This window comes from Rhynchophorus ferrugineus, unplaced genomic scaffold (genome assembly GCF_030347505.1).
Source record: "Rhynchophorus ferrugineus isolate W39M unplaced genomic scaffold, kcgeb_rfMv2 rfM3, whole genome shotgun sequence".
Classification (NCBI taxonomy): Eukaryota; Metazoa; Arthropoda; class Insecta; order Coleoptera; family Curculionidae; genus Rhynchophorus; species Rhynchophorus ferrugineus.
This window is the reverse complement of record NW_027472582.1, coordinates 23,878,374-23,893,164: the sequence shown is the minus strand read 5'-3', so window position 1 is coordinate 23,893,164 and position 14,791 is coordinate 23,878,374. Positions and strand designations below refer to the sequence as shown.

Here is a 14,791-nt window from a genome sequence, read left to right as displayed (position 1 = left end):
GTCCAATTGATTTAACCATAGAAAAAAATGGATCTAACCCATACGATAAATTAGTGATCTCGACTATCGACGATTTTTAACCAATAAAATCCTTGAATTGCTTGAAGTAGTTATCATTATAGAGTACGTTTAACTAGCGTTCTCTGCTTTGTATATATTACAAATTCTATTTCAATCATATTACAAATTCTATGCCTTTTTGCTATTCTTTTAAATATAGCTAAATTTTCGTGTTTTATTAAAAGAAATGTGTGTGTCATTTCTATTATGGCCTTGAATTAAATCAAGATCAGAAGCTTTCCGTCTTCTTGGATTCCAGAACATAACGTTGCTCCACAACATAACATAAGTTTTTCCAAAGCTCCGAGTTCCTGATTACTTTAGGGTTCGTTTTCAGACATAAGCCGTAGGTCCGTTGTCAACCGTCTTGGTGGCGCAGTGGTCAAGGCAACAGGACGGTCCTTCTACTGTTGCGATAGTCGTCGTTCCGAATCACAGAACATTGAAATAAAGTCTGTATATTTTGTGTTTCGAATCCCGCTGGGGCATGGATGTACATTATGTTTGTGATTGTAATTGTAAATGACTTTATAGGCAACAGTGGAAAATCCGACAAGAAATAACTATCCCACTCACGGCAGTAACCAGGCTGAGTAAGAGCTGATGTTCATTATACTAAGGTTTTAGTTAATGGTAAAAAAATATAATATGATATAAATATGACAAAAATATTCATTCATATGATGTTTTTACGGTTGGATATCTTGAAGTGATATGCAATACTTAGTTAAAAAATTAAAGTTAAAAGTAATAAAAAGCAATTATATTGGGATGCCTAAAATAAATTAATATATAATGGCTGATATATCAATATTTTTCGATATCAAAAAAAAATTAAAGATGTTTTATAAACATTTTTAAAAATACCGCTACTTTTTAAAATCTTTAATGTCAATTTTTTGACTGTTGAAAATATATTAATATATTTGAAAAAAATTATTGATGTTTTTTATTCTCCGATATATCGAAATTTTTTAATTATCGATAGTTTTCTTTCGACATCCTGGATTGAAATCTGTCAATATAAGAAGAAATAAAGGGGCAAAATTGATGTTCTTATTTATGTCTTATTCACAAAATAGAGGAATTCTCAATATTTTGTGGTCTTGTTCTTAATATTTACTATGTTCATGAAGGCTCTTAACTAAATTACTTTAGATCATTATAATTAATATACTTGGTCATAATCGATATATTTCGATTATATAATTCATAATCCATATAATAAAAAGTAAAAAAAATACCACATTAAAATCATTTAAAATTTATAATATTTTTATAATACAGTGTATCGGAATATGTCTATAAAAGAAGGTAAAACATAAACAATGTATCTAAGTATTGTAGAATAGAAGTAGTTGATAAAACCTGTCTTTATTCATAGATAAAATGTTTGGACCCTTTACTTTAGAAAATCCAAAATTGGATATGGAAGCTTTTAATATGGAAACTAAATGTTTTCTTTGCGAGGATAGCTTTAATTTAAAATTACGTCTTGACATATTTTTGAGACATATATTTAATGTGCATACTTGCGTCATTGAAGATGTGCAAAATATAAAAAAGTTGCCAGAGTAAGTCTTCTGAATAAGTGTTCAATTTTTTATTACATTTAAATGTTATAGATATATTTTATACTGGAGAAGTAGGTTAAAACAAACTCCTATAGAGCAAATAATACCTTCTGTTAAAATTGATGGGACTGAAAACCAGTTTTTTATATTTAATTCATTATTAAAAGAAGACAAAGAACTTAGACATAGATTGGCACTAGATTATGTATTAAAAGTACAAGAATATGAGAGAACAGACAAGAATTTCATTAAGCAGTGTTTATTTTGTAAATATAAAAATGAAGGTATATATCAATATAATATATATATATATATATATATATATATATATATATATATATATATATATATATATGTATATATATGTCAAATGTTCTATGCATATTTATTTTTTAGGAACAAGAAAAGATTATCTTAATCATTTATCTGTTCAACATAATTTACAGTTAGGTAATCCTCAAAATTTAGTGTTTATTGATAAATTAATCACTCATATTGAAGAAAAATTGAAGCTACTAGTGTGTATATTTTGTGAAGGTAAATTTTCAGACCGCAATATATTGAAAGAACACATGAGAAAAAAATTGCATAAAAGAATAAATCCACAAAATTGTGAATATGATAAGTTTTATATTGTAAATTATTTGGAAGTTGATAAAGACTGGAGAGTGATAGAAAAAGAAGATGATAGATATGCTTTGCCTATTGGTAATGTAATTGTTATTATTTATTTTTATTACCTATATTAATATAATACTAAAATTGCAAATAGGAAGTACTGAAAATAGTGATGAAGAGTACTCAGATTGGAATGAAAAAGAAGATTCTATAACATGTCTGTTTTGCACAAAAACTGAAACTGATATAAACATTATGTGCTTGCATATGATAAATGAACACAATTTTGATTTTATTAGTTCAACTAATGACTTGGACTTTTATCAAAAAATCAAATTAGTAAATTATATCAGAAAAATGATTCATAATAGAAAGTGTCCATATTGTAATCAAATTGAAGAATCATCAGACGCTCTAGAGGAACATTTGGGAAATTTTAAACATTGTATAATACCAAGTACAGAAGTTTTTAATCAACCTGAGTAAGAAATTTTTTTATTATCAATAATTAGTGATTTATAATTTATTTTTAGGTTCTACTTCCCAACTTATGAGAATGATACATTTTTGTATCTAATAGAAGATTTAGAAGATTGAAATACTTAATATATTATTTTATATAAATGTATCCTATATTATTTAATTGTGATAATCTTAAAACTGTCATATTACATATGAAATATACTATTTAAAAATAAATTTTTTCTTTCATTTTCACTATATGCTAAGTTATTTTATTTTCCAATAAATTATTAAATAGCCACATTAATAGATATATTATGTCAGTATAAAATAAACCATAAATTTTAAAAATGTATATTATTAAATAAACAAAATGTAAGTAACAAATAAATTATTAAGTTAACATTTAAACATCTAAGACAAAGTATTGTGACATATGAAGACTTTTAAATTGAATTATTCATTTTAAAGGTTAGCAGTGTAAGATATATATTTTATTAAATAAAGCAAAATCTGAAGATCAGATGCTACTACCCTTGTGCTTTCAGTACTACTTCTATAACTAGATATTATATGCAAGGGCATTCTTCTAGCAATCTGAGGCATTAAAATCAACACCGCTGCTATTTGCACTGTTGGGACCACTTGAAGGGCCAGGTGGTCTTTTTGATGTAATAAAACGGTCAAGTTCAGCTGCAGCATCTGAACGCATAGTTGATTTATCTGGTAGAGATTCTGATCCTAAAAATAAGCAGGACAAATACAAAATCAATCATATTTTTAAGAGTAAAAAAGTTGCAAACTAATCAGTCTCACCTGATTTATTTGCTAATGATGTATTTGGTGTTCCTGTCTTTTTATGAAGCAAGGAATTAAAGAAGTTGGCCAGCACACCTTCCCCACCTGGAGTGCTCACAACTTTTGAACCATCTAATTTGCGAGGAGAAGCTTGCATACCTAGAATAAAATAATAAGTAATTTATATCAGCACTTAGCAGCAAAGTTTAAGTTAATTACTTAGCAAATGCAAATTAAATTTACCTGCAATAGGATTGGGTCTAATTGGGCTTTCCCCTAATCTGGCTCCTGGTGTTGCTGTTGTTACAAAAGATGTTTGTTGCAATTTAGCTAAAAATGCCTGTTCTTCCTCAGCAATCAACTCAGTTTCTCTGTTAACAGCCTGTTATAAAAAAAGTATAATATATACATTTATAAATTCTAAATATAACCTTTCTAGTAGCAGGTTGTACTATGATATCTCGATAATAATCATCTGGTTTGCAGGAATGCATATTTTCATATAAAATACTAATTTTTTTAATATTATCCCATCCAGCTGGAATGAAAACAGCATCCTTTTCTACTACTAATGCAGGGGTGTGAAAAGGAAAACCATAAATTCTATGAGTTAAATACCTAAAACATTACCACACATAAATTTGTACTGATGTTTTGATATAAATTTATTACTTATATAGCAAATCACAATTTTTATCTTCTTTTGCACTAGTATAAAACAAAGCTGCACCATGTTGTAGACAAAATTTCCTTATCCACTGTTGCATGAAGTCCAAATGTTCATCTCTAATTGGAAAAACTTAATTCAATTAATATTAAATGTAAAGATTAATACCTATAATCATGTTCCTTTTCCAATGTTTGAATGTAATCAGTTTTTGTAACTACAACTACAACATCTAAACCCAAATAGGTGGTTAATGTGCCTTCTGGTAGTGATGTACTATCATAATCCTCATCTTCATCTCCTAAATTTCGTGAACTTCTTTTCATAGGAGAGGCTGGATCTAACTCATCACCTGTAAGAAATTAAAAGCAAATTAATAATATTTCATAGGAATATTTTTCAAGATTACCAGGTTCAACATATTCCAACCATTTTTTAATTAAGGATTGTCTTCTATTTTGTCTGGTATCAATATCAATATTTAGTTTATCAAGATGATCTGCTAATACTGAAGACCAATGTTGTAACTGTTCTAAAATACCCCAAGGAGTTGTCATTGATACTGTAAGTATAACTAATGTTTCCTATAATTTTGTTACATTAGTTGAATTGCTTACATTTGTTATTATTACCTATACCTGAAAAGTTTCTTCATTCAATGCGAATTTTAATAAATCAGAATGTGATGGATCTCCATCTAAAACCCATACAGATAATCGTGTATGATCATCACGATAATCATCGCGAACATTAATGTATGCATATTCTAGGCCAGAGCCTTTGCTCGAATTCTCAACACCTTGTAATTTAGCGACCTAAGAAACTTATAAAATCAATATGTATTGTCACCATTACATACTGCATATACCATAGTAGTTTTTCCAGACTCATTGTCTCCCAATACAACAATTTGTTTATTTGGACTTAACTTAGGATTTCCATGTTTCTGTACTTCATGTAAGATACTTTGCCATAAGTTGAAATTATCTTCGTCGTTTGTAGGTAAATTATCGGAAGTATTCTGAGTTAATTGCATTATTACTTTTGCAAAAAATACTTAAGACCGCAATACTTTACTAAACTTTGACATTTCTATGATGGGATGGACGAAAGAAACGAATACTAACGGGATTTATATGACTCACCGAGCCTACAAAATATTTCTATTCTGTAGGTGTATTTGTAGATTATTTCATGTAGTAAGGTAATGTAATGTTAAATAAAATGTTAGTTTTATTTATTATTAGTATGTAATTTATATAGTGAGTGACAATTAGAAAAGAAGTAGACTTAATAAAATATTTTAGGAGGAATGCTATATTGAGATACATATGACATTAGATTTTCAGAATACTAATACTAATTTCTAGCGTTAGGAACTATCGACTGAAAACAGACGACTATCGACTGATAAGTAATTGACTACTATTTACTATCCGGTGTTTCAGTCGCTATTTTCGGTTCGCCTGATTTTATTACCATAAAATATACACTGTTTGTGGTTGTTTTTCAATGTTTTGTGTTTATTACTTTTTACTAGTTTACTATTACATTAACAATCTTGAACACGCATTACGTATAAATCTATGTAAGCATAAATTGGGTACATTTTTGTCAAAGTCGCAGCTAGGATGACAGAGCCAGAACGTTAAAAATCAGTCGAATGAAACAAGTTGAATCAAAAATAGTAACTGAAATACAGAAATACAGTAAATAGTAACAAAATCAATCGGACCGAAAATAGCCACTGAAAATAGTCGACTGCAACAGTCAAGAGGTAAAAAGTAATAAAAAGTTCAGTCGAACCAAAAATAGCGACTAAAACAGTCCATAGTAAAATGTAGTCTATTACTAAACAGTCGATAGTCAATTTCAGACGATAGTTCCCAACACTAATAAATACTAAAATAGTTTTAAGTATTTCTATGGTAATAATAGGTATTTTTTAATTACTTTTTGGTTTGGATCTAACCTTCGATTTGTGTTAAAAAATATTTCCATTTAATAATAAATAAAGTTTTTATATTATTTGAAATAGCTCTAGTAGTTATAGTGCGATCATTTTTAATTGTCTTTGATTAGTTTTTTTCTATGATCAAGTATATCTTTAAGTTTTATTTAGTATTTATGGTTATTGTAGATCTTTAGTTTTTAAGTTTTGTTTCAGTTCTATTGTATTCTTTATGTTTACTATAGTATACTATTTAAAAACAGCGATTGAAATTTAAAAAAAAACATTAAAATACGATAAAACATTTGTAGGGTATTATTCAATTCCATAGCAAAATTCTATTCCTTTTTAGAGCTCCACAGAACATTCAGATCAATTCAAATATAAAAGTAATTCTACTTCCTTTAAAATAAAATTATTAATTTTATGATACTAGTAATCAGTAATTATTTTTTTCCTTTTCCTTTTTAAGGTTCGTTCGTGAAGGAATATGTACATATTCGCGGGGCTTACTCTCCCGTTAAAAATATGAACAAGTTAAAATTAAGTGCTCCAAGCAATTATCTCCGTCCTTTTCTCTCTCACAATTTATACAGGAATGGATTGATACATCTTCTTCTGACATCACGAATTAATTAAATCATCGATTCATGCATTTATCTAGTTTTTTGTCTATCGACTGTTTCGGCTGTTTTCTGTCGATAGTTCCCAATGCTACTAATTTCTGTATTTTGTCATTATATATGTATATACATACCTATATATTAAAAATAACTTTAACCTAGATATCAAGATATAATACTCATGGGGTAACAAGTATTATCACCATGCCATCAGTTAAATATAAGCCTATATTAAAGAGCTCTACTAGAACTACCAATTTAAAGAAATATTTAAATATTGAATTTGGAAAAAAATTGGTTTTTGATCCACATTACTTAGGTCCTATTTGCTTTTTAATATTTTTGCTTGAAGCTGTTCTAAATGTATATATTATTGAAAAAATTAAATACACAGAAATTGACTGGAATGCTTATATGCAAGAAGTAGAAGGTTTTTTAAATGGCACTTGGGATTATCAATATCTGAAAGGTGAAGTTTTTATTTTTATATGAAAATAATATGGTTAATATCAATTTAAACTTTTAGGAGATACAGGCCCATTAGTTTATCCAGCAGGATTTGTGTACCTGTATACAGCCTTTTATTATGTAACAAATCAAGGAAGAAATATTTATATGGCTCAATATATTTTCTTAGTTTTATATTTGTTACAAACTTTACTTATACATCGTATATATAGAATTACTGCAAAAATACCACCATATGCTTTGGTATTAGCAACATTAACATCTTATAGGATTCATTCAATTTTTGTTTTAAGATTGTTCAATGATCCTATAGCTGTACTCTTATTTTATGTAAGTCTAAACCTGTTTATTTCTAATTATTGGAAAATTGGAAGTATATTTTATTCATTAGCCGTGAGTGTGAAAATGAATATTTTACTATATTCACCTTGTTTATTAGTAGTGTATCTTACAAATTTAAGTTATGGCGATACATTTATTAACTTATTTATATGTGGTTTTGTTCAGTTAATATTAGCTGTACCATTTTTGTATGGTAATCCATTTTCTTATATAAAACGTAGTTTTGATTTAGGTAGAGTATTTGAACATAAATGGACAGTTAACTATCGATTCTTGCCCAGATTAATTTTTGAGCATAAATATTTTCATATTAGTTTACTTGCCTTACACATAACATTGTTAATAGTTTTTCTTCCATTATTAAGAAGATATTTAAGTAGTTACGCTAAGCTGAATGTGGTTACTAATTCTTTTAAGATCCAGTTGCAGGAGGAAAAACATAAGAAAATGCTAACAAAAAAGAAAATGAATGGGCAATTATCGAAAAAGGAAAAAGTATACCTTGATACTAGAGAAAATCAAATGAAATTGAATTCACAAGGTACATCACAAGATAGTTTTTATGAGGAAAAACTTAAATTACAGGATCGAATGGCAAAGATTTCACAATTGTTTGTCTTGCCATTCTTTATTACAAATCTTATAGGCATAACCTGTGCTCGTTCATTGCATTATCAATTTTACAGTTGGTACTTTCATAGTTTATTATATTTGGTTTTTTGTACAGATTATAGGAAACCTTTCAGATTTTTATTGTTAGGTTTGATTGAATTCTGTTGGAATGTTTATCCCAGTACAAATATCTCAAGCTTACTTCTTCACTTATGCCATGTTAGTTTGATCTGCGGTATTTATAAAACTATGAAGGCTTAGTTATATGAAAAACTGCAATCCAAATTATATGTGAAGTATACAGTTAAAATACCTGTGTTTTGTTGTTCTTGCATAAATTATGTTTACATGCTTCATTAAGTTACCAAAGATAATTTTGTTGATGCTGAAGCACATTGAAAAATTAGTTATGATTAAAACAAACTATTTTGTCTTGTTTAAGTACAAAACTAAAATGGAATAGGATCACAATGAATTAATTTAATTCCGGTTATCTATTATTTCTATATAATTATTGGAAATTCTGTTCATTTCTTTTTATAATTTAATTTTAAGTTAAATTATAATACATACTGTGTGAAAAATTGTGTCAATTGCTCCAAACAATCAAGTGGAAATTCATATTTTTGGCAATAAATTAAATATTTCTTTCATGGTGTTTTAATTTTATTCCCGTATTTTAATATTTATTACTTTTAAATGTACAGACATCACATCTAAGGACAAGTGCCTTTTAATTAATTTTGTTTATTAGGAAACCCAAAAATAGGTTATAAAATAACATATTTGCTTATATTATTTATCTATTCTTCTTTATATATATTTGGCACAAGATGTATAAAATAAGTTAATACAATATAAAATGCGGGAACCTATATTCTTCTTTATTAAACACTTCTTTTCATAAGTGCTGTCAATAGGGCTGCTGTGTACGTCCTATAATTTATTATTTTTGGTGTTTTTAAGGTAACTTTCCAACATTTTTTAAGAATAATTTAGGCATAAAACTTATTTTATTATTTAGAAATATTTTTTTATGTTTTTAGTTTGATGTATTAAAGTTAGTGATTAAAATATTTCCACATGTTTAAGGTTCTCCGCGGACATTATTGTATATTACTTTCGAAATTATAATGAATTATACCCATGATGATATAGTATATTTTAATTTAAAGTTATTTTTAAAGATATGTTTATAAGAAACTAATCAATATGTTACGTTTACATTGAGGTTATCTAATATAATTAATTTTAAATATTTCACAGAGCAAAATAAATCAATCAAAATGAGTCGATTCTTCGCCGGGTCTGATTCAGATTCCGACAGTTCTTCCGAAGAAGAATTAGTTCAACGTCCGGCAGGACCAACTATTTTTACTGTAAGTATATTGATTATTGTGTGGATGGCATTATATTTTTGAAATTAATTTTAGTTTTCTGATGATGAAGAAGAGGTAAAGCGTGTTGTAAGGTCAGCTAAAGAAAAACGCTATGAGGAGCTTACAAATATTATTAAACAAATTAGGAATTTTAAGAAAATTAAGGATATGTCTAGTATGCTTAATAGTAAGAAATTAATGTTATGTAAATTATATTTGTATACATTGCTTATTGTTATTAGGTTTTGAGGATCTACAGAAAGCTTTTGTAAAAGCAAGCCCTGTTATTTCCAAAGAAGAAAATGGTCAGACACCTAGATTTTTTGTAAGGTGTCTTGTAGAAATGGAAGATTTTATAAATGAAATGTGGGAAGATAGGGATGGCCGCAAAAATATGAGCAAAAATAATAGGTAATATTCTGTTAGGTACCATTAATATAATTAAGATTTTGAACATATTGAACATAATTATTTCAGTAAATCTTTGGCATCAATGAGACAGAAGTTACGTAAATATTTGAAAGATTTTGAAGATGATATCACTAAATTTAGAGAAAATCCTGATCAACCAGATGATGAAGAAGAGGAAGAGAAAAGTAAATAATTGTATAGTAAAATTAAAAGAAGTTAGTATTTTTAAAATTTTAGATGAGCCTGCCGAAGAATCTGATGATGAACCACCTGTAAAAAATCAATTTGTTAAAACTCCAGCTCAAGCTTCCAAGCAGGTTTGTTTTTTTTTTGTCATTATAAGTTTTCTGTTATTTTATTATTTTAGGATAAAGATTCAGATTCAGACTCGGATGATTGGCCATCTGATTCAGAGTCAAGCTCAGATTCATCTGATGAAGATGAAGGAAAATATCCTACTACAAGGGAAAGGTAACTTTGTAAATGTAATATTAATATAATTAGGATGCATATATTATATTTTCAAAAGGTTTTTAAAGAAAACCAAAGAAGACGATGAAGAGAAGGAGAAGAGAAAAGAACAAAAAAGGAAGGAACGAAAAGAAAAAGAAAGAAGGAAGTTAAGAAAAGAAGGGGAGGATGATGAAGATGGTGAGGGTTGGGAGAAAGTAAAATCTGGACATATTATCCCCAGCGTAAGTATGCCAGAAATACAACTTTTATAATATATAATAACTGTAAATTATTTGTAGGAAAAGCCAAAAATGTTTGCTAAGGATGCTGAGATTGACTTAAATTTGGTCATTAAGAAACTTAATGAAATTATGGCGGCGAGAGGAAAGAAACGTACCGATAGAAGAGAGCAGATTGAATTATTGCATGAACTGCAGGCAATTTCTGATCAACATAAACTGGGACCTGCAATATTTGTGAAAATTAAAATTGCCATAATTTCAGCTATTTTTGATTATAATCCTAAAGTTTCTGACGCTATGAAGGTATTTTGTTTTATTGGTTTAGAAATAGTTAAACGTAAAAAAATATTTTGTTTATTAGCCTGAATACTGGACTAAACTCTTAGAAAGAATGTATGAAATGCTTGATATTCTCTTGCAAAATAGTAACTTAATTGTCTCAGAATCTATTACTGAAGAATCTGAAAATTTAGAAGAAGCACCTTACAAAATTCGTGGATGTGTTTTAACTTCAGTTGAAAGGTAATTTTTATATTCTAATGATGTAGTTCTCCTTTTGATAATTGATTTTTTTATTACTAGATTAGATGATGAATTCATCAAGCTATTAAAAGAATGTGATCCACATTCTAATGAGTATGTTGAAAGATTGAAGGATGAAGGTCGTGTATCAACAATAATTGATAAAACAATGAAATACCTAGAGAGAAACAATGTATCTTCTGAGTTATGTCGTATCTACTTAAGGAAAATAGATCATCTTTATTATAAATTTGATCCAAGAGTTTTACAGCAAAAGAATGGTACTGATATAAATTTTAATTTTGTATGTGATTCTATTTTTTTTTTGTTTTATAGGTGAATTAAGTAAAACAGTTACAACATCAGTTCAAGAAATGGAAAAGTTATGTAAATTCATTTATGCTAAAGATAGCACTGATCGTTTAAGAACAAGAGCAATTTTATCGCATATATACCACCATGCATTACACGATAATTGGTTCCAGGTATGTAGAAAACTTTTATTTAATAAAACAATTATTCAGAATATAGATAAAGTTATATTGTTTATATTAGTACATTTTAAACTGATAGAAATAGATATAAATGGTCAGACTTACGTCATGTGTAAATGCTGAAACGTTTTCTATGGCAGTATACTAGTATACCAGTTAAGTCCTCATGTACTAGACATTTTATATAGTGGCAACCCGCCAAACCTCTTTCAAATATATAAATTTGTAATTGCATTTGCGATATTGTATAAAACTGCTTTAAATGTTATCTGTGAAACTATTTGAAGTGCAATATTTTGAATACAAAAGTGGCAGGGATTCGAAATTTTGAGATCGTTTGTTTCTTGGGGAAATAGCTAGTAGATGACCAAAAAAAGCTATGTAAATATAAGGTTTTATAAAATTATATTTAACTGCGTATGTTTATAATAGTCAATTGTTTTTAACTGTTTATTTCCATTAAATTGTCAGCCTTTATAAAATATAATATTTATAAATCGATTTATATGAATTTTTAGGCAAGGGATTTGTTTTTGATGTCTCATCTGCAAGAAAGCATCCAACGTTCTGATCCAAGCACTCAAATTTTATATAATCGTATGATGGCTCATTTGGGACTATGTGCTTTTAGACACGCTAACATTAAAGATGCTCATAATTGTCTAGTAGATCTTATGGTCACAGGAAAACCAAAGGAATTACTGGCTCAAGGTAAGGATATTCATAAATTAATTTTTTATATTGTCTATATATAATATATTTTTTAGGTTTATTACCTCAAAGACAGCATGAAAGATCTAAAGAGCAAGAGAAAATTGAAAAACAAAGACAGATGCCATTCCATATGCATATCAATTTAGAATTATTGGAGTGTGTTTATTTGGTTTCTGCCATGTTAATTGAAATTCCTTATATGGCGGCACATGAATTCGATGCAAGGAGAAGAATGATTTCAAAAACTTTCTACCAACAATTAAGGTTCGTTACTTCCTTAATATTATTCCCTTCTGTTTAAATTTTATATATAGTATGGTATGTATGTTTAATTTTTTTTATAGATCTTCTGAACGTCAAAGTTTGGTGGGACCTCCCGAAAGTATGAGAGAACACGTTGTGGCGGCTGCAAAAGCTATGCGTAATGGTAATTGGTCAGCATGTAATACATATATTATCAATGAAAAAATGAATGCTAAAGTATGGGATTTGTTTTATCAAGCAGATTCCGTAAGGTAATAATAATTCAGTTGAATTAAATTATTGTACTTTACCAATTTTAAATTTCAGAGCAATGTTAACAAAATTGATCAAGGAGGAATCTCTGAGAACTTACTTATTCACATACTCCCATGTTTACGATTCCATATCAATGCAAACTTTGGCTGAGATGTTTGAATTGCAAAAGTCTGTTGTTCATTCAATTATCTCGAAAATGATTATAAATGAAGAACTTATGGTAGTATTATATATGATTAATTTCTTTTTAGTTTTTAATTTTGTTTGTAATAGGCATCATTGGACGATCCAACACAAACTGTTGTTATGCATCGTAGTGAGCCATCTAGGCTGCAATCTCTTGCTTTGCAGTTGGCGGATAAAATTAACAATTTAGTTGATTCCAATGAACGCATTTTAGAATCGAAGCAGGGTAACTTCTTTTTACGTGGCTCAAATCAAGTATGTTTTTTATAACATATAATATGTACAATTTTAATATCAATTTATATTTTAGGCAAATTTCAGAGGTGACAGACAAAACTATCGAGGAGGACGTCGTGAAAATTGGAAGGAAAATTTTTAATAGACCTCTTTTTAGTTTCTTATGTATTTTTCTAAGAAATGTGTCTATTACATTCAAGTTGAAATATATTTAACCAGTTTCAGTACATTCAAATTATAATACTATAATAGAAAAATTGTTTTATTTAACAGTTTTAAAACAGTCTCATATCGAAATATAGTCCAGTGCAGTTCTATTATAATTGTCTTTTATATTGGTATTAGCACCATTTTTTTCTAAGTAGTAATAAATATTCTTAAGGCCCTTTCTTGCAGCACAATGTAGAGGTGTCCATCCATTTTTGTTTTGAATATTAATATTAATTTGAAGACCGTTAATAAGATAGTCTAACATAGTGGTATTATCTTGACTGGCTGCTAAATGCAATAAGCTAAAAAATATATGCCATGAAAAAGCTAATGCGTAGATTACTTGAAAATACTTAAAATCACTGTTATTTTTTGCCTTAATTTCTGCTCCATTTTGAATTAACATAGTAGCAATTTCTATATTTTTTCCTAATATGGCTTCGTGTAATGGAGTATTTCCGCAATTATCAGTAGTGTTTATATCGATGTACTTCAATAGGATAGCAATTAAATCCTTATGGCCATGTAAACAGGCAATATGTAATGCTGTTCGGCCATTCTTTGTTTTAATGTTAACCTAAATGAAGGAGTTTAATTTAATAACATTAATGTAATGAAATATATTTAGCGATTAATTTACATTCAATCCATTGGAAATTAAGTGGTCATATATTTCAATACATCCTTCACGGGCTAATATGTGGGCACACGTCCAACCATCCTTATTTTGTGCATTAATATGAGCACCTTTCTCTACTAATTTAACAACAATTTTGTAGTTTATATCACTTTTAATTTTTGTACAGGCAAGCATTAAGGGAGTCCAATCACCTCTGCGTATAACATTTACATTTGCATCAAATGAACATAATTCTAATATACTATCATATCGAGCAAATTGAGCAGCTTCATGTAAAGGAGTTTTATCGTCTCTGTTCTTAATATCTACAGCACATGGATTAAATTCTCTTAAAAGATACTGTATTATTTGTTTGTAACCATGATGAGAGGCTACGTGAAGTATACTATCACCAGTTTTTTCATAATAAATTTCATTCCAGTGAAAATCTGGATATTTTATTTTAGTATTCTTTAATAAAGAAATTTCACCATTTTGAATTTCTTTTAAAATTGACCGTTTATGTTCTTTTGAAATACTATCCATTACATTATTCTCATTTTGTATATTTGGTCAACTATAAATTAAAAATATTTCTGATATATATGACATAACTTAAATTGACATTGA

The 14,791-nt window shown here is 28.0% G+C and overlaps 5 protein-coding genes across 7 annotated transcripts; 3 read left to right on the top strand and 2 right to left on the bottom strand.

Moving 5' to 3' along the window:
* The first annotated feature begins 1,213 nt into the window (after nt 1-1,213).
* LOC143192872 (zinc finger protein 277) lies at nt 1,214-2,951 on the top strand. The gene is made up of 6 exons (XM_076398635.1): nt 1,214-1,374; nt 1,445-1,634; nt 1,686-1,918; nt 2,031-2,342; nt 2,407-2,734; nt 2,786-2,951. Exons 1-6 carry the CDS (start codon nt 1,359-1,361, stop codon nt 2,847-2,849), a joined length of 1,143 nt encoding a protein of 380 aa, XP_076254750.1. The 5' UTR covers nt 1,214-1,358; the 3' UTR covers nt 2,850-2,951.
* A 103-nt stretch (nt 2,952-3,054) lies between these two features.
* Nucleotides 3,055-5,498, bottom strand: Dlic (Dynein light intermediate chain). The gene is made up of 9 exons (XM_076398628.1): nt 5,048-5,498; nt 4,818-4,994; nt 4,589-4,763; nt 4,348-4,531; nt 4,185-4,298; nt 3,944-4,130; nt 3,756-3,894; nt 3,531-3,671; nt 3,055-3,455 (listed from the first exon to the last, which is right to left on the bottom strand). Exons 1-9 carry the CDS (start codon nt 5,213-5,215, stop codon nt 3,304-3,306), a joined length of 1,437 nt encoding a protein of 478 aa, XP_076254743.1. The 5' UTR covers nt 5,216-5,498; the 3' UTR covers nt 3,055-3,303.
* A 322-nt stretch (nt 5,499-5,820) lies between these two features.
* Alg3 (ALG3, alpha-1,3- mannosyltransferase) lies at nt 5,821-8,826 on the top strand. Its single transcript, XM_076398629.1, has 2 exons — nt 5,821-7,222; nt 7,280-8,826. Exons 1-2 carry the CDS (start codon nt 6,958-6,960, stop codon nt 8,434-8,436), a joined length of 1,422 nt encoding a protein of 473 aa, XP_076254744.1. The 5' UTR covers nt 5,821-6,957; the 3' UTR covers nt 8,437-8,826.
* Nucleotides 8,827-9,023: 197 nt separating this feature from the next.
* eIF3c (eukaryotic translation initiation factor 3 subunit c) lies at nt 9,024-13,589 on the top strand. The gene is made up of 18 exons (XM_076398616.1): nt 9,024-9,141; nt 9,442-9,554; nt 9,609-9,741; nt 9,797-9,965; nt 10,032-10,150; nt 10,203-10,282; nt 10,333-10,436; nt 10,495-10,660; nt 10,718-10,963; nt 11,022-11,182; nt 11,243-11,463; nt 11,519-11,667; nt 12,195-12,387; nt 12,444-12,654; nt 12,735-12,905; nt 12,961-13,129; nt 13,183-13,350; nt 13,406-13,589. The coding sequence occupies exons 2-18, from the start codon at nt 9,462-9,464 to the stop codon at nt 13,472-13,474; spliced, it is 2,622 nt and encodes an 873-aa protein (XP_076254731.1). The 5' UTR covers nt 9,024-9,141; nt 9,442-9,461; the 3' UTR covers nt 13,475-13,589.
* On the bottom strand, nt 13,577-14,760 carry LOC143192864 (ankyrin repeat domain-containing protein 16-like). Of its 3 annotated transcripts, none has more exons than XM_076398620.1 (3): nt 14,542-14,760; nt 14,183-14,487; nt 13,577-14,119 (listed from the first exon to the last, which is right to left on the bottom strand). In XM_076398620.1, exons 1-3 carry the CDS (start codon nt 14,705-14,707, stop codon nt 13,619-13,621), a joined length of 972 nt encoding a protein of 323 aa, XP_076254735.1. In that variant the 5' UTR covers nt 14,708-14,760; the 3' UTR covers nt 13,577-13,618. The 3 variants fall into 3 exon arrangements, with proteins under 3 accessions (XP_076254735.1, XP_076254734.1, XP_076254732.1); XM_076398619.1 differs by having other exon boundaries at nt 13,577-13,844; nt 13,896-14,119; nt 14,183-14,755; XM_076398617.1 differs by having other exon boundaries at nt 14,183-14,758.
* Between the last annotated feature and the right edge of the window lie 31 nt (nt 14,761-14,791).